The sequence below is a fragment of the Somniosus microcephalus genome, chromosome 29 (assembly GCF_052327205.1).
Source record: "Somniosus microcephalus isolate GS21.2 chromosome 29, FLI_Smic_1.0, whole genome shotgun sequence".
Classification (NCBI taxonomy): Eukaryota; Metazoa; Chordata; class Chondrichthyes; order Squaliformes; family Somniosidae; genus Somniosus; species Somniosus microcephalus.
Genome location: NC_141015.1, coordinates 10,077,981 through 10,102,012, shown reverse-complemented (window position 1 = coordinate 10,102,012; position 24,032 = coordinate 10,077,981). Strand labels below are relative to the sequence as shown.

At 49.1% G+C, this 24,032-nt stretch overlaps 1 protein-coding gene across 1 annotated transcript in view; it reads left to right on the top strand.

The window, feature by feature from the left end:
- Positions 1 to 24,032, top strand: part of LOC147098464 (fatty acid-binding protein, intestinal-like) — a 72,126-nt gene that overhangs the window by 13,489 nt on the left and 34,605 nt on the right. Inside the window, exon 2 of the mRNA XM_085970148.1 lies at positions 23,413 to 23,519. Coding sequence (XP_085826274.1) covers positions 23,453 to 23,519 — 67 coding nt within the window. The 5' untranslated portion in view covers positions 23,413 to 23,452. The remainder of the gene's footprint in view (positions 1 to 23,412; positions 23,520 to 24,032) is intronic.

Here is a 24,032-nt window from a genome sequence, read left to right as displayed (position 1 = left end):
AGTGATCTTACTTTAAACCAAAACCAACTTGCATTATTTCCTGGCCCCCTTCTGAGCATACGATTCGTTTCAAAATGTGTGAATTGTCCATTGATTTGAGATATCTTTCTGACAATGCAACCCTCCCAAAGTGACTGCCTGTGCGAGGTTGTTGGTTTCTGTTAGCATTCGTATTCAAAAGGTTCGAGGCCCGGCCCATTGTCTAGGCCTGCACTGAAACTAGTTATTCGGGGGCCGTGGTCTAAGGTGGACAATGTAACCCCCTTAAGGTAAATGAATAGGCAAATGTTCTTGTTGAGAAGCATTCGTATTTTAGATTGTCTGTGATCCAGTCGTAGTTTCGGCAGTAATGTTTGAATTAACCCTTTATTGCCAAGCCCTTTTTGCTGGCTCTTCAGTTCTGGGTTTTTATATATCATAGTCCAATTTTTACCATTGCGGGGGAGGAATGGATCCTACATCTTCCCCCTTTAATATCTCTTACATTAGAGATATTACTTCCGTCCATTCTTCTGCCATCCGGAACATTTCTTTTAATAGTTTCTCGTACAATTTTTCCGTTTCAGCTGGGCACCACCGGGGTAGCCGTATCTTTGTCAAATTAAGGATAACACATATGCTACCTCGTAATGCACGTCATGGTACAACACCTTCCCTGTTGGAATCAGTACTAACCCATTCCTAGGTCCGGGTGTCGTTATGGGGCACTTAACCTCTTTGTCCCGTGTCTTTGGGGCTGATGGTAGGGGCTTCTTCTCGTACGCTACTAGTTCGGTAGCATTGATTGCGTTTGGAGGATCTGGGACCACACACGAATCGAAACTCTGAGTCCAGCCTATTCCAGACAGGAAATCTTGCCATTGTAGGAACGGGAGTTTCTAGCGAAAAAACTGAGTTTAATTGACAGTGGAAGCACGGAGAGTTTTATCCACCCTGAACTGGCACAACAACTCTCCCTAAAGGTGGTCCCTACTCGGGGTACCATATCTATGGCTGATAAAATCCAGACATCGACCATTATGGGTTACTGCACGGTACAATTGTCCGTTAACGGAACTGTATACGATAATTTTAAAGTACTAATCATGAAGAATCTATGTGCGAGCGTGATCTTGGGCCTGGATTTCCAGTGCTACCACCAAAGCATCACACTCAATTACGGTGGGTCCCAGCCGCCCCTCACAGTGTGCGGTCTGGCTACCCTGAAGGTAAAGCCGCCTTCGCTATTCGCGAACCTTACCCCTAACTGCCGGCCAATAGCGACCAAAAGCAGGAGGTACAGCTGGGAGGACAGGCGGTTTATCGCGACCGAGGTAGACAGGCTCCTGAAGGAGCGCATTATTGAATGCAGCAACAGCCCGTGGCGCGCCCAAGTGGTGGTGGTAAGGGGTAGCGAGAAGAAACGGATGGTGATCGACTATAGCCAAACGATCAACAGGTACACCCAACTAGACGCCTACCCGCTACCCCGCATATCAGAAATGGTGAACCAAATCGCCCAATACCGGGTGTTCTCCACCATCGACCTCAAGTCAGCGTACCACCAGCTCCCTATCAGACCAGAGGACCGCCCGTACACCGCCTTCGAGGCGAACGGACGCCTCTACCAATTCCTCAGAGTCCCCTTTGGGGTGACGAATGGGGTCTCGGTCTCCCAGAGGGAGATGGACCGCATGGTCGATGACCACCACTTGCAGGCAACCTTCCCCTACCTCGACAACGTTACCATCTGCGGTCACAACCAGCAGGATCACGACTCGAACCTCGAGAGGTTCCTGAAAACCGCACAAAAACTCAACCTCACCTACAACGAGGACAAGTGCGTTTACAACACCATGCGCCTCTGCATACTAGGCAGCGTGGTGGAGAATGGGGAAATCGGACCAGACCCCGACCGATTGCGCCCCCTACAGGAGCTGCCCCTGCCCAACACTCCCAAAGCCCTGAAAAGGTGCCTGGGGTTATTTTCTTATTATTCCCAATGGGTCCCCAACTACTCCGACAAAGCCCGCCCCCTCTTGAAAGGATCCTCTTTTCTGCTCTCTGCTGAGGCCCACACCACCTTCAAAAGCATTAAGCGGGATATTGAGCGGGCCACGCTACAGGCAGTGGACGAGAACACTCCCTTTCAAGTGGAAAGTGATGCGTCTGACTTTGCCTTGGCGGCCACCCTCAACCAGGCGGGGCGGCCCGTAGCTTTCTTCTCGAGGACCCTCCAAGGGCCCGAGATCAGACACTCCTCTGTGGAAAAGGAGGCCCAAGCCATCGTGGAGGCAGTGCGCCACTGGCGCCACTACCTAGCCGGCAAACGCTTCACCCTACTTACCGACCAGCGGTCGGTAGCGTTTATGTTCAATAATAAACAGAGGGGGAAGATTAAAAATGATAAGATTCTTAGGTGGCGGATCGAGCTCTCCACCTTCGATTATGACATCATTTACCAGCCAGGGGCCCTTAACGAATCCCCCGACGCTCTCTCACGAGGGATGTGTGCCAGCGCCACCGGGGATCGGCTACAGACCCTCCACAACGACCTCTGCCACCCAGGGGTCACGCGGCTGTTCCACTTCATAAAGTCCCGCAACTTACCCTACTCGATTGAGGAAGTTCGGTCTCTGACCAGGAACTGCCGCACTTGCGCTGAGTGCAAGCCTCGGTTCTACCGCCCAGATAGAGCCCACTTAATCAAAGCTACACGGCCCTTTGAGCAGCTCAGCTTAGATTTCAAGGGCCCCCTCCCGTCCGTCGACCGCAATGTTTACTTCCTGAACATTGTGGACGAATACTCCCGTTTCCCATTCGCCTTCCCCTGCCCAGACATGACCAGCGCCACGGTCATTAAATGCCTCAACAGCCTGTTCTGCCTGTTCGGGATGCCGAGCTACATCCATACGGATAGGGGGGCGTCCTTCATGAGTGAAGAGCTACGCCAGTACATGCTGTCCAGGGGGATCGCCACGAGCCGTACCACCAGCTACAACCCCCGGGGTAACGGTCAAGTGGAGCGAGAGAACGGGACAGTATGGAAAGCAGTCACTCTAGCTCTAAGGACCAAGGGCCTCCCTATCTCCTGCTGGCAGGGAGTCCTCCCAGATGTGCTCCATTCGATACGGTCGCTATTGTGTACTGCCACTAATGCCACGCCTCATGAGCGAATGTTTGTCTTTCCCCGGAAATCCACCTCAGGCGTATCCATGCCGTCATGGCTCTCCACCCCAGGTCCGGTATTCGTGCGAAGGCATGTGAGGGGCCACAAGACGGACCCTCTCGTGGAGTCAGTGCACCTACTCCACGCCAACCCCCAATACGCGTATGTCCGGCACGCCGACGGAAGGGAGGACACCGTGTCCATAAAAGACGTCGCCCCAGCCGGTAACGACAACAACCACGACAACAGCAGCAACAACGATCACAGCAACTCTTACCCACCCACTACTCTTTCATCACCCCCGGAAGAACATCGACCAACGGTACCCCCACCAACTACCCCTTCAACAACCCTGGCGGCACCCCCGGCAGAGACCCAGGAGGCCACCGGGGACACCCAGCCGACACCCGCGGCACCACAACAGCCACGTCGGTCACAGAGGACTATCAAACCCCCAAACAGACTAAATCTATAGAAGGGGTGAATGTGATGAAATATGCCATTCATCACTCATCGGTATTCTCTGCCTGTGACTGTGGTTTGGTTTCAGTTTCATTTCCCTTACCTCAGTTCCATTTCCTCACCATTGTATTGTATTGTGTGTAGGGCTCCGCCCATACCTGGCCCCTATGTAAGCAGGCCCAGCCTGCCTCACATCCAGTACAGCAGACCTCTGGATGGAAGATACCTCTCCACTGTGTGTTACCTTCTAAGTTAATAAAAGCCTTGTTTTGTTCCGCTAACATTGAGTCTCGGATTTATTGAGGCACATCACCGGTGTCGCACAGAAACCGCCGCCCTGACAGGGAATCGGAAATTAAAAGGAGTTTCCCCGAAGATCCTACAGCCATCGCAGCCGCCGAGCTCCCTTTAGCCTCGGTCCTCCTTCGCCTGTGGCCCCGCCGTCGTCTTGCTGGGGTTTTTTGGGGAAAAACTGCAGGGCGCCCAGCAGCATCGAGCTTTCGCGCTGAAACGGGCGTGGTACGCGCACCAGCCTGCTGGAGTAGAAGCCGAGGCTGCATCCATGGGGGAGGGGTGCCTCATGGCAGTGCAGCTCTGCTGTGTTACAGCAAAGATTTTATTTGCTTCAGCAGCGAGCTCCGCACAGTCCGTGGTTTCAGAACTGGCAAGTGCAGCCTGCACTTGTTCTGGCAGCTGGGAGAGGAACAACGCCCTGAACAAGAAACATTGTGGTTCCAAGCCCAAAAGTGTGAGCATCTGGCTCATTAGTTTGGACGGTTTTGAGTCCCCGAGTCCAGGCATGGCTAGTAGCCGGAGAGCCTGCTCCGATTTAGAGAGACCGAACACTTGGAGTAGCCGCGCCTTAACGGTGTCATATTTGCCGTCCACGGGTGGGTTACCGAGTAGGCTGGTGATCCGCGAGGTGGTGGCGCTATCGAGGGCGGAGACAACGTGGTAATAACGGTTCGAATCCGCGGTGATGTTCCATATAGTGAACTGGGCTTTGGCTTGGATGAACCACGCAGCTGGTTGTTGCTCCCAAAACTGTGGAAGTTTGAGCGACACGGCATTCGTATCCATTACGAAGAAAAATCCACGAAAATCGTTCGCAGAAATCGGGGTCACCAATGTAGGAACGGGAGTTCCTCGCAAAAAAACTGAGTTCTGCTCAGGAATTTAACAAAGAACTTTAATGGAAAAACTTATTTTAACAGTAAACTACAGGAGACATCGAGTGTAGGTCTTTTCTCTTCTCAGGTTCCACGAGGACTGATTAGGAAACCCCGTAGCTGACGTCATGACGTCATGACGTCATGACGTCCTCCCGCCATGCAGTGATCACGTGATGCATGGTATGACGTCATCACGTTTTGTCCAGGCTGTTAAAGCAACCGCGCTCTGTTAAGTTAAAGGTACAGATAATGTTACAGACAAGGTTGTGGCTAACAATCTGTTAAAGGCATTATGTACAGACGGTCTGAGTCCGTTGTGGGCTCCACCACACCATTGCCGTTTAAAAGCGATGGACACCCCCTTCTGTCATTTACGTTCCGATCCTCCCACACACACGCAAACCCCTTGTTCCTCCTTCCACCACTTGTCCCAACATAATTTTATACCCCCCTTTGTCCCCACAATCGATCTGTACAAGTCTTTCCCAATCTGTGGATTCATTACCCTTTGCCTTGTCTGTTTTCCGTAGCAACCACCACCACCATCCCACGGAGATACTTCCCCAGCATTCTAGGCACACTTGCCTTCCCTCGTTCACCAGTACCTTTTTGGTGGTGATATTTAATCTGGGGCAGGGCACTGATGCTTCACCAAATTTGTAACCAGTGTGATTGGAATATTTAGTGGAATTTGACCCCAACCAACCTGGCCATTCTCCTTCATGGAAGTATATAGCTATCCCGTCAGTGCCCCGTGCTCTACCTCCCTGTGTTAGTGGGCCCGGCTCCTTCCATACTCCCGTAAGTAAACGACATCTCGACGTCGCCTCGTTCCATCTGTCCTGATCTGATCAGGATTACCAACAGGCCCAGCCACAGAGTGTATTCCATCCTGCGTCCTCCGTTTGACTCGCCTCTGTAGGAGGCCTTCCCTCCACAGGTCAAACTTAGGTTATATGCATATTATACATGCTGTGATTGCTGCAATCACCGCGTCCCTTTTTCCTGACTGTCCGGTTGGGTCCTCTTGCGGCTCGGGGTCGGTGTGAGAGGAGGCATCCAAGGCACCCTAGGTCGGGGTGTTCGACTACTCCTTTTCACCGCTCCGCTCTCTGGGTTTTCGTCATCATCCCACAACATGGGGGAAAAACTTACATTGGTCAAACTCATGATCATTCCCTGGGCTCTGGTTTGTTTTATTCCCCTCTTCCTGGGGTCATAGAGTTTACATTGATTAATGTGGAACCAATTTGTCCGTTTTGGCAGCTGCACTGCGTAAACCATAGGGCTTGCCTTGTCCACTATACTGTACGGCCCCATGTACAGTGGCTCGAAAGCCGCTACCCAGGCATAATTTCTCACCATGACCTGGTCCCCTACCTTCCACTCATGTACTCTCTGTGGCTCTAACAGCATTCTATTCTTCTGGTGCTGGCTTCCCATGTTATTTGCAGCTTCCCATTGTACTTTCCTCAAGGTCTCATACAGGTCTTTTACGAACCTGTCCCGGTTGACCTCCTTCATTTGAGCTTCGGTCAGGGCCGGTACCAACACACGAGTCAGGGTCCTCATCACCCTACCAGTCATCAGCTCATACAGAGAGCATCCTGTGCTATTGGAGAGGCTGGCCCTGATATTCATGAGAACTAGAGGCAGGACCTCATCCCATTTCTTTGGGTATCCCCCTAACTCCTTCCTAAGCCTTTCCTTTAAGGTCTGGTTCATCCTTTCCACTATTCCTGATGATTGGGGGTTGTGGGCCACATGCCATTTTCCCTGTATCCCTAAAAGTTTCAGGGTGGTCTGCATGACTTGTCCTGTGAAATGGCTCCCCTGATCTGATTCCACTACCTGGGGCAATCCCCATCGGGAGAACACATCCCTTACTAGGATCTTAGCCGTGTTTAACGCTGCGGCTGTTCGACAAGGGAAGGCCTCAACCCACTTGGAGAAAACGTTCACCAACACCAGACAATACTTGTTGCCTGCTTTTGTGGTGGGCAGGGGCCCAATGAAGTCTATTTGTGTATAGAACGTCATGGTCCCTCTACCCTCCTAATGTGTCCCAATGGTGCCTTTCTATGGTGGGGGTCTGGATTATTCGCAGCGCACACTAGGCATTCACTGCAATATTCCTTCACCTCTCCCCTGAGATGAGGCCACCAACCCACCTTCTCCACTTTCTTCCAGGTAGTTTCCAGTGGATGTCCAGCTCCCGGACCCCCATGAGCTAGCTGCATAAATTCCTCCCGGTACTGTGTGGGCACGATCCACCTTTCCCCTTTAAACAGCATCCCCTCTTTGACCACTATATCTGCTGCTCCAAAAGGACCCTCAATTGGTTCCCCTGCTACCCTTTTCTTAGTCACGGTTTTTAAAACCGTATCTTGTGCTTGAACCTGGGCCTGTGGACACTCCATATCCCTTATGACCGCGATCTGTCCAGATCGGTACGGGTCCCAAAATACTCCCTCTTTTTTGCAAACTCGTCGGCCTTCTGGTTACCTTTCCATTTAGGCTCGGTTTTTGAGTGCGCCTTTACTTTTTGAATGTAATGCTCCCCTTTATTGCCTGTAACGCATTGTGTTCAGCAGTGGGGCGATTACTAACGGTTTCCCATCGGTGAACTTGAATCCTTGTCTAGCCCATATTGCCAGGTATTCAGTGCAAGAATTGCACGTGAACATCGAGTCTGAGCATATTGTGTAGGGGGTTGGGAATTCCTCAGGATGCATGACCACACAAGCTACAGCCGCCAGTTCGGCCTGCTGTACGCGTAGTGTGCTGGGGAGTTTGATGGCTTTCTCTATCCCAGCCCCTGGGTCATAAATTCCACGCCCTGTCCTACGCTCTCCGTTTGTCACCGAGCTGGACCCATCCACATATATCTCTCTCCCTGTCAGATGTTGCCCGGCCCGGAATCCCACGTCTACATCCCATACCCCTTCTACTGTGCACACGTGATTCGTCCCTGGATAAATCATGTTCAAGGCCAGCTTAGGTTCCGCCAATCTTTCCACCCTCAGGTTCATCTGGGAGAGTAGCAATGTCCAGCGGGCAATACGACTGCTACTCACTGTCCCATCTTTTATCCTCCCATCCAATAGCATCTGTGTCGGGGTATGGCATGTCAGTAAGGTTATTAAAGATGACCTCGTAAATAATTGGAAATGTTTGACAGCCCAATAGCTCGCCAAAAGGTGTCTTTCGCAGTTCGAGTAACCCCTCTCTACATCTGTCAGGACTCGGGAGACATAAGCCATGGCCTCAACTTGTCATGCCGTTCTTGGAGCAACACTGCACTCAAACTATCCCCAGTAGTTGCTACCTCCAGATAAAAATCTTCGTTCCCGTTTATTGCTCCTCGTGCGGGTGCAGTTTGTAAATTTTCCTTTAGGCTAGTAAATGCCTCCTTACAACTCTCATCCCATTCCCATCCTACTCCTTTCCTAAGGAGTCTAAGCAAAGGGGCTGCCGTGGCTGCATAGCCTTCAATAAAATCCCAGCAATACCCTGTCATACTAAGAAAAGATCTCACCCAGTTACACTCTTTGGGGCGGGTAGTTCCTGTACTGCCCTCCTCTTCGCCTCGTCTATAGCCCTTTCCCCTGCCCTAATCGTCAATCCTAAGAATTTCACCTCCTCCTGTCCTATTTGGGTTTTCTTGGGGCTTGCCTTACCCTGCCTCCCCCAACAGCATTAGTAGCTCATCCAGTAGTGGCCCATGGTCCTCTGTACTCTGAGAATAATAATAGGTCATCCACATACTGGATCAACTGGCTAGGCTGACTGAAATTCTTTAAAGCATTAGCCATACACTGGCAGACAATCGAGGGACTGTTATGAAACCCTTGCGGGAGGCACATCCACGTATACTGTTGCCCTTTGAATGTAAAGGCAAATTTATACTGATCCTCCCGTCTTACTGGGATAGACCAGATCCCGTGAGCTATCTCCAATACAGTGAAGATCGTTGCCTCTGCAGGGATATTCCCTATTAAATCGGCTACTGCTGCTACCGTGGGCGTGCATGCTGGAATACCTTTATTGAGAACCCGGTAGTCTACCGTGGCTCTCCATGACTGATCGGGCTTCTTAACTGGCCATAGGGGTGAATTTACGTGGGTTGATATCGGCCTCAGTACCCCTTGCTCCACGAGGGAGCTCAGTGCAGTTTCCATGTCCTTCTCTGCCTCCCGGGGAAAACTATACTGTTTCTGAGGTCGCGACATTGGGTCCCCGTGCACCTCCACCTCTACCCCCGTTACCCTGCCACAGTCACGTCGGTGAGTGGCGAACACTGCAAGATTATTTTTCACATATCCCGATAACTTTCCGGGGTGCCAGGGACCAATTGTTCCAAATCATACCCTTCGGTTTCATAGTACAGGCGCTACCTTTCACTTTCTCCACCTTGGGGATGACTAGAACTTCCTCAGGTTTATCTGAACCAACCGCCCCCCATAGACAGTGGTTTCTCATATCCACGATCACATAGTGGGCCAGCATAAAATCAGCTCCGAGGACCCCCGCGCTGGGCTGATCCCATTGCATCAGTCAGTACACATTCCCACTTAGTGACAAGGGGTTCTAACCCTATAGACAAAGGTTTCGATACCGCCCCAGCCTGCTCGTTCCCTGTGAAACCCACTAACTTAAACGGGACCCTGCTCGACCGTGGAGAAGTGGTCGGGTTTGGTGAGTGAACCATTGTAGTGGAAGCTCCGGTGGCCACTAGATACTTTCCCCAAATGGCCTCTACCCTGAGCTCTACACAAGGTCTGCCCCACTCATCGTAGGTGAGCGGGCACAGGTACTCGGACTGGGTGCGTCCTAGTCATGGGAGAAGTGGGGGCGCGCTGGGCTTTTCACTGCATACAGCAGCGTCCCGCTTTCCCTGGTCTTTGCCCATAACCTGCCGTAACGCGGTCACTAGAAGTTCCACCGGGTCTTCTACCCTCTCCTTCTCTGCCTCTACTACCCGCGGTTTTGACCCTGAGGGACTCCCGTATCCTGGTTTTTCCCTTTTTGGGAACTTGCACTCCCTGTTCCAGCGTCCTATTCTCCCACAGTTAAAGCACACCTGGGATCTGTCCACTTACCCCCCTCCTGCTTCCATTCTTTTCTACCATCCACGCTTCCCTTCACCTCGTGCACTTTTCCCTTTTGTTTATTCTCCTCCCCTCGGTCGGATTTAAAAGCCAGAGTCAGTTTCCTTAACACGCCTGGCTCTGTATTATTAACATCCTCGGAGTCGAACCATGATTCCACCCTCGCCCTGATCTGTGGCAGGCTGTTAGTCACTAGGGTCCTCAACCAACGATTCCTGGGAGACCCTAACAACTGTGCTCGGGCTCGATTTCCCCCCCCGTCGCTTTCAGATACACGGGCCACAACCCGTCTGCGAATGCATCCGGTGCCTCGCCAGCCAGCTGTCTGGTCTGCTCGACCTGCAAGAACGGGCTGCCCTGGCTATGTCCCAGCGCCATTAAAATTTCGTCCTTTACCCCGTCCAGGGTACCCCTCCTAACTGAGCGGCTGCCGACAAACCCTGGTACAGCTTCCCATCTAGAGAGAACAGGATCCGCTTTTTCCGTTCGTCCTCGTCACAATTATTGATCCGCCCTATCTGCTCTACATTGGCAAAATGAACAGAGGCATCCTCCGTGCTTCAGTCTGGGCACACTGGCCAGCATTTCCTGCAACTGAAGGGAGGTATAGGGAAGGACACAATCACTCTGCAATGGCTCCTGACCACCGCCCTGTGGGGGTGGACCGAACTTGTGCTGTCGCCGGGGACCCATCGGTCCCGGTGGTCCCTGTGCTTCGGGAGCCGGTCGAACCTCTCTATACTGGATCCCATCATCGGGCTCCTTTTCCTCCTCATCCCAGTCTACCCCAACTTCCCCAGTACCATGAGACACACCATCCCCCTGGCCCTGGATAATGCTCGGGCCAACTTATTGATTTTATCATTACAGGGCCCGTGATCGGCCTCTTCATGTACCCGGTGTTTGGCTACCCTGTCTGCCACCTTTATATCTTTAAACTGCTCCTCAGCCTTGTCCGCTCTCTCTGAGTTCCTATTACCTTCCTCACGCTGAGCCTGACACTGCCTTCCACTTTCGGTGACCCTGATATTGCAGGTACTCGAACGTGTTTCCAGCTGTTTCTTCCTGTGCTTTTCTCTCCTGCCTTTCAAAGCTCAAATCTTCTGTCAGCCGGTTCACTGCAGCCTCTCTCTCTGCTGCCCAACTTCCTGATTTCTGTTTCTTTTTTCCTAAACGCTCAACTTTCTCCGTGAGCATCTGAATTTGTTTCTGCATACATATTAGCCAAATCGCCTTTTCCTTCAATTTCTCGTGTATATACTACTACATGACCACGCTACCGCTTTCTCATACGGACTGTGGGAGTGTAACATTCCCCGCACCCAGTGCTCGGAAATGTTTACTTTCCCAAACACATACGAGGATATCCTATCCTCCATCGCGGGTTTCTTGCACTTAACCCTGTCCATAATTTTGTTCTAAACCTTGACGTCCTGCCGCCGGTCGCCAGATTCTCAGAAATCACAGAAACCTCACAGTACAGATAGAGGCCATTTCAGCCCATCGAGCCTGCACCGACACATATCCCACCCGATCCCCGTAACCCCACGTATTTAATCCCCCTAACACTAAGGGTCAATTTATCATAGCCAATCAACCTAACCCGCACATCTTTGGACTGTGGGAGGAAACCGGAGCACCCGGAGAAAACCCACGCAAACACGGGGAGAATGTGCAAACTCCACACAGACAGTCACCCGAGGCCGGATTCGAACCCCAGTCCCTGGCGCTGTGAGGCAACAGTGCTAACCACTATGCCACCGTGCTGTAAGGGGTTTTCTCCGATACCGGTCCCCTGATACACACAGTTCTTGAACGTCAGGATTTATAAGAACAAAATACACACGGCCCAGGGTTTTGGCTCAACCTTTGATTCATTCGTTTATTGAACACACACACACACAATTACTTCCCCAGTATAAATCCCTACGATTTATATCAGACTAACAACTCCATATAAATACTGTGGCTACAAGAGCAGGCCAGAGGCTGGGAATTCTGCAGCGAGTGTCTCACCCCCTGACTCCCCAAAGCCTTTCCACCATCTACAAGGCACAAGTCAGGAGTGTGATGGAATACTCTCCACTTGCCTGGATGAGTGCAGCTCCAACAACACTCAAGAAGCTCGACACCATTCAGGATAAAGCAACCCGCTTGATTGGCACTCCATCCACCACCTTCAACATTCACTCCCTCCACCACCGGCGCACCGTGGCTGCAGTGTGTACCATCTACAAGATGCACTGCAGCAACTCGCCAAAGCTCCTTCAACAGCACCTTCCAAACCCGCGACCTCTACCACTTAGAAGGACAAGGGCAGCAGACGCATGGGAACATCGCCACCTACAAATTCCCCTCCAAGCCACACACCATCCTGACTTGGACCTGTATCGCCGTTCCTTCACTGTCGCTGGGCCAAAATCCTGGAACTCCCTTCCTAACAGCATTGTGGGTGTACCTACACCATATGGACTGCAGCGGTTCAAGAAGGCGGCTCACCACCATCTTCTCAAGGGCAATTAGGGATGGGCACTAAATGCAGGCCTAGCCAGCCAGCGATGCCCACATCCCATCAGTGAATTAAAAAAATATATAAACCCCTACGCAAGGGTCATTTGCATCGACACAATAAGACACAGTTAAACCCGTCCACGATTTGACTGTTACATATAAAGTTACCCAGACTCAATCACAAAACCCTTATTGTGATCTGACGGAAACGTACAAACTTACTCAGACTCAATCATAAAAGCCCCCTCTGTGATTTGGCTGAAACATACAATCACCACTCCCGGTCGGCTGTCTCCTGGAGTTGATTGTAGGTCCGAATCTTTCTGTTCGCTGTTCTGCCGCCGGCTTCCCCCACCACTGTCTTCGAAGTGATCTTACTTTAAACCAAAACCAACTTGCAGTATTTCCTGGCCCCCTTCTGAGCATACGATACATTTCAAAATGTGTGAATTGTCCATTGATTTGAGATATCTTTCTGACAATGTAAACCTCCCAAAGTGACTGCCTATGCGAGGTTGTTGGTTTCTGTAAGCATTCGTATTCAAAAGGTTCGAGGCCCGGCCCATTGTCTAGGCTTGCACTGAAACTAGTTATTCGGGGGCCATAGAAACATAGAAGATAGGAGCAGGAGTAGGCCATTCGGCCCCTCGAGCCTGCTCCGCCATTTAATCAGATCATGGCTGATCATCCAAATTCAGTACCCTGTCACTGCCTTCTCCCCATATCCCTTGATCCCTTTAGACTTAAGGAATATATCTAACTCCTTCTTGAATATATTTAATGAATTGGCCTCAACTGCCTTGTGTGGTAGAGAATTCCACAGGTTCACCACTCCCTGGGTGAAGAAATTCCTCCTCAGCTCTGTCCTAAATGGCCGACCCCTTATCTTTAGACTGTGACCCCTGGTTCTGGACTCCCCCACCATCGGGAACATCCTTCCTGCATCTAGTCTGTCTAGACCTGTTAGAATTAAAAAAGTTTCAATGAGATCCCCTCTCATTCTTCTAAACTCCAGCGAATATAAGCCCAATCGACCCAATTTCTCCTCAAATGTCATTCTTGCCACCCCAGGTATCAGTCTGGTGAATCTTCGCTGCACTCCCTCCATGGCAAGAACATCCTTCCTCAGATAAGGTGACCAAAACTGCACACAATACTCAAGGTGTGGTCTCACCAAGGCCCTGTACAACTGCAGCAAGACATCCTTGCTCCTGTACTCAAATCCTCTCGCTACGAAGGCCAACATACCATTTGCCTTCTTAACCGCCTGCTGCACCTGCATGCTTACCTTCAGCGACTGGGGCACAAGGACACCCAATCTCATTGCACTTCCCCTTCTCCCTATCTATTGCCATTCAGATAATAAGCTGCCTTCCTGTTTTTGCCACCAAAGTGGATAACCTCGCATTTATCCACATTATACTGCATCTGCCATGCATCTGCCCAATCACCTAACCTGTCCAAATCATACTGGAGTTTCTCTGCATCCTCCTCACAGCACACACGCCCACCCAGCTTTGTGTCATCTGCAAACTTGGAGATATTACATCTAATCCCCTCGTCTAGGTCATTACTTTATATTGTGAATAGCTGGGGTTCTAGCACCGATCCCTGCGGTACCCCACTAGTCACTGCCTGCCACTCGGAAAAAGATCCGTTTATTCCAACTCTTTGCTTCCTGTCTGCCAACCAGTTCTCTATCCAAGTCAGTACCTTACCCCCAATCCCATGTGCTTTAAATTTACATGCTAATCTTTTTTGCGGGACCTTATCGAAAGCCTTCTGAAAGTCCAAATACACCACATCCACTGCTTCTCCCTTATCTATTTTACCAGTTATATCCTCAAAAAATTCCAGTAGATTAGTCAAGCATGATTTACCTTTTGTAAATCCATGTTGACTTTGTCCGATCCTGTCACTGTTTTCCAAGTGCTCTGCTATTACATCTTTTATAATGGACTCTAGCATTTTCCCACGACCGATGTCAGGCTTACCAGTCTATAATTCCCTGTTTTCTCTCTACCACCTTTTTTGAATAGTGAGGTTACATTAGCTACCCTCCAATCCACGGGAACTGTTCCAGAGTCTATCGAATTTTGGAAAATGACCAGCAATGCATCTACTTTTTCTAGGGTCACTTCCTTAAGTACCCTAGGATGTAGATTATCAGGCCCTGGGGATTTATTGGCATTCAATCCCATCAATTTCCCTAACACCATTTCCCTACAAATACTAATTTAATTCAGTTCCTCCCTCTCATTAGACCCTATGTTCCCCGACATCTCTGGGAGGTTATTTGTGCCCTCCTTTGTGAAGACAGAACCAAAGTATGTATTTAATTGTGGTCTGCCATTTCTTTGTTCCCCATTATAAATTCCCCTGATTCTGACTGCAAGGGACCTATGCTTGACTACACCGATCTTTTTCTCTTCACATATCTACAGAAGATTTTACAATCAGTTTGTATGTTGCCTGAAAGCTTACTCTCATACTCTATTTTCCTCCTCTTAATTAATCCCTTTGTCCTCCTTTGCTGAATCCTAAACTGCTCCCAATCCTCAGGTTTGCTGCTTTTTCTGGCCAATTTATATGTCCTCTCCTTGGATCTTATGCCAGGCCTAATTTCCCTTCTTAGCCATGGTTGAGCCACCCTTTTCGTTTTATTTTTATGCTAAACAGGGATGAACAAATTCTGTAGTTCATCCATGCAATCTTTAAATGTTTGCCGTTGCTTATCCACCATCAACCCTTTAAGTAACATTCCTCAATCCATCCTAGCCAACTCGCTCCTCATACCATCGTAGTTTCCTTTATTTAAATTCAGCACCCTAGTCTCTGAGTCAACTACTTCACTCTCCATCTTAATGAAGAATTCTATCATATTATGATTGCTCTGCCCCAAGGGGCCTTGCACAACAAGATTGCTAATGAATCCTTTCTCATTACATAATGCCCAGTCTAAGATGGCCTGGTCTCTAGTTGGTTCCTCGACATATTGGTCCAGGAAACCGTCCCGTACACACTCCAGGAATTCCTCCTCCACAGTATTGTTACTAATTTGGTTAGCCCAATCTATATGTAGATTAAAGTCACCCATGATAACTGCTGTGCCCTTATTGCACGCATCTCTAATTTCCCGTTTAATGCCATCCCCAACCTCAGCATTACTGTTTGGGGGTCTGTATACAACTCCCACTAATGTTTTCTGCCCCTTGGTATTTCTCAGCTCTACCCATACAGATTCCATATCATCAGCTAATATCCTTCCTTACTATTGTGTTAATCTCCTCTTTAACCAGCAATGCTGCCCCACCTCCTTTTCCTTTTTGCCTGTCTTTCCTGAATATTGAATACCCCTGGATGTTGAATTCCTAGCCTTGGTCACCCTGGAGCCATGTCTCCGTAATCCCAATCACATCATATCCGTTTACGTCTATTTACGCAGCCACTTCATCCACCTTATTACGAATGCTCCTTGCATTAAGACACAAAGCCTGCAAGCTTGTTTTAACACTTAGGCCTTTTAGAATTATTATTTACTGTGGCCATGTTTGATTTAAACCCTTGATTTCTCTGACTGCCACTTTTGCTTTTCTCCTTCCTGTCTTTTGCTTCTATCCTTGCTTCCCTTTCCTCTGTCTCCCTGCACAGGTTCCCAACCCCCTGCCATTTTAGTTTAAACCCTCTCCAACAGCACTAGCAAACACTCCCTCTAGGACATCGGTCCCAGTCCTGCCCAGGTGCAAACCGTCCATGTTGTACTGGTCCCACCTTCCCCAGAACCGCTTCCAATGTCCCAGGAATTTGAATCCCTCCCCCTTGCACCATTCCTCTAGCCACATATTCATCTGAAATATCCTTCTATTTCTACTCTGACTAGTACGTGGCACTGGTAGCAATCCTGCGTTTACTACCTTTGAGGTCCTATGTTTTAATTTACCTCCTAACTCCCTATATTCAGCTTTTAGGACCTCATCCTGGTTTTTACCTATATCGTTGGTACCTATATGCACTACGACAACTGGCTGTTCACCCTCCCCCTCCAGAATGCCCTCCAACTGCTCCGTGACATCCTTGACCCTTGCACCAGGGAGTTAACATACCATCCTGGAGTCTCGTTTGCAGCCGCAGAAACGCCTATCTATTCCCCTTACAATAGAATCCTCTATCACTATAGCTCTCCCGCTCTTTTTCCTCCCGTCCTGTGCAGGAGAACCACCCATGGTTCCAGGAAGTTGGCTCTGCTGCCTTCCTCCGATAAGCCATCTCCCTCAACAATATCCAAATTGGTATATCTGTTTGAGAGGGGATGGCCACAGAGGACTCCTGTACTACCTGGCTGCGCCTACTACTCTGCCTGGCAGTCACCCATTCACTTCCTGCCTGTGCAGCCATTACCTGTGGTGTGACCAACTCTCTAAACATGCTATCCACGATGTCCTCAGCATCGTGAATGCTCCAGTATGAATTCATTCGCAGCTCCAGCGCTGCAATGTGGTCTGTCAGTAGCTGCAGCTGGATACACTTCCCGCACACATGGTCGTCAGGGACACAGGAAGTGTCCCTGATTTCCCACATGGCGCAGGAGGAGCATGCCACGGGGCCAAGCTGTGCTGCCATGACTTACCCTTTAATTAATTTAAATTAAATTAAATCAAATCAATACCACTAATTACACTACAATTAAATGATATACTCAAGGGCCCTTGGTTACTAGCACTCCCCGATACACAACAGAGACCGTAGAAACTATAACCCCAAAAAATAAGACCTTCAAAACTTTATAAATTATTAACCTTAACTGTCAAACTATAGAGTAGTATAAATACCCACCTGGCCGTACTCACCCAATCAGCTGCTTCCTCTTGCCCGCGTCACTTTTTGAATCATGGCGTGGCTCTGGAACGCCGCCGCCGGTCTGCGAGATTGACCGGCCTTTGAGAAAAAGCCCGTGAAAGTGAGTTTAAATACTCACTACTCTCCTGCTGCTCCCGACACCGGCCTCTTCCTACAGGGTGAAAAGATAGGAAAAACAAAGGTACAGCAAGGGAGCTCCTCCTACCACTCCTCACCTAACCCTGACTCACCCAACTCATAGCACTCTGTTGAAACCGCACTCAGTGCAGAATCGCACGTCAAGGCCTGTTTTATAGGCCCTGAAACAAGGGAGACTTGCTGAGCTCAGCTACAGGAAAACCAGCTGAATCTAGTTTCCCTAATTACCTGCCTTCAGCTGCTCTGAATTGTAGGCCTTCGAAATCCCTTTAGAACCCTGCTTAAAGCTGGGAAATTTAGATTTTAAACAGTAGATAGTATCAGTAAATGTGAAACAAACAAAAGTTTGACTCACTCTCTGACTCACCCAAGTGACTCACCCAACTCGTAGCACTCTGGTCTAAGGTGGACAATGTAATCCCCTTAAGGTAAATGAATATGCGAATGTTCTTGTTGGGAAGCATTCGTCTTTTAGATTGTCTGTGATCCAGTCATAGTTTCGGCTGCAATGTTTGAATTAACCCTTTATTGTCGAGCCCTTTTTGCTGGCTCTTCAGTTCTGGGTTTTTATATTTCATAGCCCAATTTTTACCGTTGGGGGAAGGAACGAATCCTACACACACACAGATCACTTTGCATTTAATATGGACAAGCAATGAGTGAAAATAAAACCAAAGGATAAATGGGAAGCCATTTAACTTTAGACCATAAAACGTATCAGCTGGTTTCACAACACGGTTAACTAAACCTGGCTTTGCGAGAGATTCTGCAACATTCTATCCTGAATCCTCTTCCAACTTGTAATGTAAGGTGATTGGTTTCTTCGTCCTTACAAGGGTTCTTTGACTCTGGGTTTTACAGGAACAAAATGGTAGATGACACAAAGGTTTAGGTTCAACGCAAAACTGTTAGTTTATTAAAAGCAACAAAACACAGACAAAAACCTGTTGAGATTTGGCTGAAACTTACAATCACCCATCCGGCCGGACGTTCCCGTTATGGATTGTAGGCCTAGATCGGAGATGACCTGTCCCCATCCTCCTTTATCTGACTGCAGCTGCCTACACAGCGCAAACCCCTTGTAGAGTCAACTGACATTTACAATCACCCGTCCGGCTGGTCGTGGCCGACATCGATTGCAGGCTGAGAGCTGGAGGTGACCGTCTTCCCTTCCTTCTTACACCCAAATCAAATCAAATCAACTTTATTGTCATTGTTAGTGCACAAGTGCAGTACAACGAAATGTAGGCTTGCGGCTCCCGAGAGTGTACATTTAGATTAAGACATTTAAACATTCAACATACATTTGGCTTGTAGTATATTAACATAAACATAACCATAATAAAGTGCATTGGCAGATGTGCAGGCTTTAGAGTTTATTTGTGGAGTTCAGTAGGATGACAACCCTGGGAAAGAAGCTGTTCCTAAATCTGGTCGTACGGGTGCGAATGCATCTGTAGCGTCTCCCAGATGGCAGGAGGGCGAACAGACTGTGGGTGGGGTCTCTGATGATGGACCGCGACCTCCGTAGACAGCGTTTCTGGTATATGTGCTCTATGGTCGGTAGCCGGGTGCCGGTAATGCGTTGGGCAGTTTTGACTACCCGCTGCAGGGCTTTCCGGTCATAGTAGCTACAGCTGCCATACCATACTGTGATACAGTTCGTCAGGATGCTCTCTATTGTGCAGTGGTAAAAGTTAGAGAGGATCAGGGGTGACAGGTTACATCCCTTCAGCCTCCTTAGGAAATATCAGCGCTGTTGGGCCTTCTTCACCAGAGAGAAGGTATTGAGGGACCAGGAGAGGTCTTCCGTGAGGTGGACTCCGAGGAACTTAAAGCTGTCCACCCTTTCCACCACAGCCCCATGGATGTGGATGGGGGTGTGACTTCCGCCTTTAGACTTCCTGAAGTCCACAATGATTTCTTTGGTTTTCTTGATGTTAAGGGCCAGGTTGTTATCGGCGCACCACTTCACGAGATGCTGGACCTCCTCCCTGTAGGCTGACTCATCGTTGTTGGTGATCTGGCCTACTACCGTGGTATCATCCGCAAACTTGATGATGGTGTTGGAACCATGAACAGCCACACAGTCGTGGGTGAAGAGGGAGTAGAGGAGGGGGCTCAGCACACATCCTTGTGGGGCCCCCGTGTTCAGGGTCAGGGGGGGGGAGGTGTGGTTACCTAATTTGACAGACTGGGGTCTGTTTGTTAGGAAGTCCAGGGTCCAGTTGCAGAGGGAAGTGTTCAGGCCAAGAGTTTGGAGTTTGGTGGCCAGCTTGTTGGGGACGATAGTGTTGAATGCTGAGCTGTAGTCTATGAATAGCATTCTGATGTAGGTCTCCTTACCATCTAAGTGATTCAGTGCCGAGTGTAGAGCAGTTGTGATTGCATCCTCCGTTGATCTGTTTGCACGATAGGCAAACTGGTGTTGGTCAAGAGAGGTGGGAACACTGGCTTTGATGTGGGCTAAGACCAGTCTCTTGAAACACTTCATTATGATGGGTGTGAGTGCGACAGGTCGATAGTCGTTCAGGCACGTCACAGCCGTTTGTTTTGGCACAGGAATAATGGTAGCGGTCTTGAAGCATGTAGGGACTACTGCCTGGGCCAATGACAGATTGAAGATGGCGGTGAAGATATCAGCCAGCTGATCAGCACATTCCTTGAGTACCCGTCCAGGGATGCTATCCGGTCCAGCAGCCTTTCGTGTGTTCACTCCGCGTAAAACACCCCTTACATCGGAGGTCAACAGAGTGAGCACCTGGTCTTCCGGGGGTGGCAAGGCTTTGGTAGCCGGCTCCCTGTTGTCCCTGTCAAAGCGAGCGTAGAAGTTGTTAAGCTCCTCCGGAAGGGAGGCATCGCTAACCGTGGGGCTGGTGTTTTTGCCCTTGTAGTCAGTGACTGGATGCCTTGCCACATGCACCGGGGGTCCGAGTTGTTGTGGAAGTGATCCTCTATCCGCATTGTCTGTTTCCTTTTGGTAGTCCTGATACCCTTTTTTAGGTTGGTCCTAGCTGCACTGTAAGCCGCCGCGTCGCCAGATTTAAATGCTGCGTCGCGTGCTTTCAACAGTGAGCGGACCTCTCCGTTCATCCAGGGTTTCTGGTTGGGGTATGTTCTGATATTTTTATGGGTCGTGACGACCTCGACGCAGCTGTTAATGTAGAATAGCACTGTGGATGCGTATTCCTCGATGTCATTATGGGCAAACATGCCCCAATCAGTGCGTTCGAAGCAATCCTGAAGCTCCGATACTGCCCCCTCTGGCCATACTTTCACTGCTCTCACTGATGTTCTCCCTCTTTTGATGAGCGGTTTGTATGCCGGGGCTAGAAACAGGGAGAGGTGGTCAGACTTCCCAAGGTGGGGGCAGGGAATGGCCTTATAAGCGTCTACAATGCTCGTGTAGACTTGATCCAGTGTGTTCTCCCCTCTTGTGGGGCAGGAAACATTCTGGTGGAATTTCGGTAGTACAGTTTTTAGGTTTATGTGATTGAAGTCCCCCGCGACGATAAAAGCTCCGTCTGGGTGCGCAGTTTGTTGTTCGCTGATGGCCCTGTAGAGGTCCTTCAGTGCTAGTTTGGCATTAGCGTGTGGTGGGATGTAGACCGCAGTGATGATAACAGCCGTGAATTCCCGAGGCAGGTAGAAGGGTCTGCACCTTACCATGAGGAATTCCAAATCAGCCGAGCAGGATCTATCGATTATGTCCGTGTTAGTGCTGTAATGATATCAGCAAATAGAGATGGTATTTGCCTGTTCGATTATGATGCCTTAATAGCATGATTGCATGTATTGATTGCTTGTGCCTGACCAGCAGAGGGCATGTGACCGAGAGAAGCAAGGCAGTTAGTTTAGTTTCAGTTTCGTTCTAGAGGCAGACTAGCAGGGTGTCTCCTGAAAAAGCTGTATAAAAGAGTTGAACAGACTTTGGATTAAAACTCATTCTCTTTCATAAATGTCTCATCATTGAACCCACAAAGAAATCAATACAAGTGCACCAGGCATTGTTAGTGTAAATGCACAAACCGCCTCCCTTGCTCTTACCGGAGTCTGCAGTTCTGTCGGCGCGGAAGACCGTGCGTCCTTCTAGTTGGATGGTGGTGTCAGGCATGCCGTTGTTCAACCAGGTCTCTGTGAAGATCATGGCGCAGCATTCCTTTGTCTTTTTCTGTGAGGAGAGATCAAGTTTGATCTCATCCTTTTTATTTTCTAGTGACCTGATGTTGGCCAGGAAAATACTTGGGAGGGAAGGTTTGTGTGGGGCCCTCTTCAGCCTGTTTTGGATACCGGCCCTCTTACCCCGCTTCTGCTTGCGTTCCCTGCGCGGTCTGCGCCAACTTCCGGCTGGGGAAGGACGCCACGCTGGTCCCGGGGGTCGGGCGATGTCGGGAGGCAGATCGATGTCGCCGAGTGTGAGCCGCACGCAGTCGGCCCCGATGTCTAGGAGCGTCTGCCGGCTGTACGGTAGGTCAGCCTTTAATTCCCGTATCAGCAGAGTCCAGAAGAGACTCAGAAGGAGGGTGAAAACGCTCAGTCTCGGGAGAGACAAAGCCGCTGCGTCTGTGCGCGCCGCCATTTTATTTTTTTATTTTTTTTTACACCTGGCTGTAGTCAGAGCTAGCTTCCGAGAGAGCTTCCAAGAGAGAGCTTCAGAGCGAAAAGCAGAGAGAGCTGTGTTGTGTTTCCTTGTTACAGCTCTTCCGTCACGCCTTTTCCAGTCTGGGCCTTCTCCCAACTCTTGTTTTCCAATGCACACCTAGTAATCCAAACCACAGGATGCGTACGGGGCTGAGGGATGGAAGACAATTCCTTATCTTGTCTCCCCCGCCCTGTGATACATATTTAATGTGATTTAGTCTTACTGCTGATGTGTTTTGTCCAAGGTTTTTTCCAGGGAGTCCATTGTTCCAGCAAAACTGGCATTGTTGTCTTATCCATTGAAGATCCATCGAAACCCATTTAAACAAAGTCTCATTGTCCAGAGTTAAATCACCTATTCACCATTAAATCACCTATCGAGACACTCATTGTTTCAGTTAAACTCAGAGCAGTGTCCAGATGTTAATTTTTCCCATCGAAACCAATCATGATTCAAGGCCTCACAGTTCAATGTCAATGTCCTTTTCAGAGCTAATCATGATCAATGTGTTCTCCAAGAACTGCAAACTTCAATGACTGGCACCTTTTCTGTGCCTTGAGGTTTAACCGTTTCATGCCCTTATGCTGGGGCCAAACTGTTCCATGAAACGTACAGTAAAGAAAGGATCACGGGCTCGGCCACACTGGAGTATTGTGGGCAATTCTGGGCCCCACACTTCAGGAAAGAAGTAAAGAGCTTAGAAAGGGTGCAGAGGAGGTTTACCAGGATGTTACCAGGGATCAGGGACTTCAGTTATGAGGAGAGGTTGGAAAAGTTCGGACTGTTCTCCTTGGAACAGAGAAGGTTAAGAGAAAGAAAGAAAGACTTGCATTTCTGCAGAGCCTTTCATGACCACCAGACGTCACAAAGCGCTTTACAGCCAATGAAGTACTTTTTGAAGTGTAGTCACTGTTGTAATGTAGGAAACCTAATAGGGGTTTTCAAGATGATGAGGGGTTTTGATAGAGCAGTTAGAGAAAAGCTATTCCCTCTGGCGAGTGGGTCAATAACCAGAGGTCAGAGATTCAAAATCATTGGCAAACGATCTGGAGGGGAGATGAGGAGAAATGTTTTCACTCCGAGAGTTGTTGGGATCTGGAACGCTCGACCTGAACAGGTGGTGGAAGTTGATTCCATCAATAATTTGAAAAGGGAGTTGGGCGGGTTCTGGAGGATGAGGAGCTCACAGGGTTACGGACAAAACGCAGAGATGTGGGTCGAAGTAGGTATGCTCCTTCAAAGAGCCAGCATAGGCACGACGGGCCGAATGGCCTCCTTCGGTGCTGTTCGATTCTATAATTCTATGATTCTATCTCCACAAGTTGGACTTGAGCTTCACAAACACATCTCACCTCTAATTTCTTTCACCAGGTCAGCATCAGGCAGTCCTTGCAACAATAAACGTTCAGCCATGGCTTTCGATGGAGTTTGGAAAGTGTATGAAAATCATAATTTTGAAGCATTCCTCATTGCCTTGGGTAAGTCAGTGATTCCTGATCTCAAGAAAACATTAATCAAATGTTAATGGATGTGTTAATGGGGGCGTAATTTATGGGTAGTTGCAGAACATCCCCACCTCAGTGAGGATTGCCACACGTGTGTCCGGAAGGGACAGAGAGTTTAACAAAGGTAATAAATAGGGTGTTAGTGACTAAGGTCACATCAGAGAAAAATAGCAAAAAGTTAAAATTAAAGGCGATGTATCTGAATGCACGAAGCATTTATAACAAGATAGATGAATTAATGGCACAAATGGCAAGGTGGCTAAGGTAGATTGGGAAATTAGATTAAAAGATATGATGGTAGATAAGCAATGGTGAACATTTAAAGAAATAATTCATAATTCTCAATGATTATACATTACCATGAGGAAGAAAAAACTCCACGGGAATAAAGTGGTCAAACTGTAGCTAACTAGAGAAGTTAGGATAGTCTCAGATTAAAAGAAAGCTTACAATGTTGCCAAACACCTAGGCCTAGAAATTCAGTTG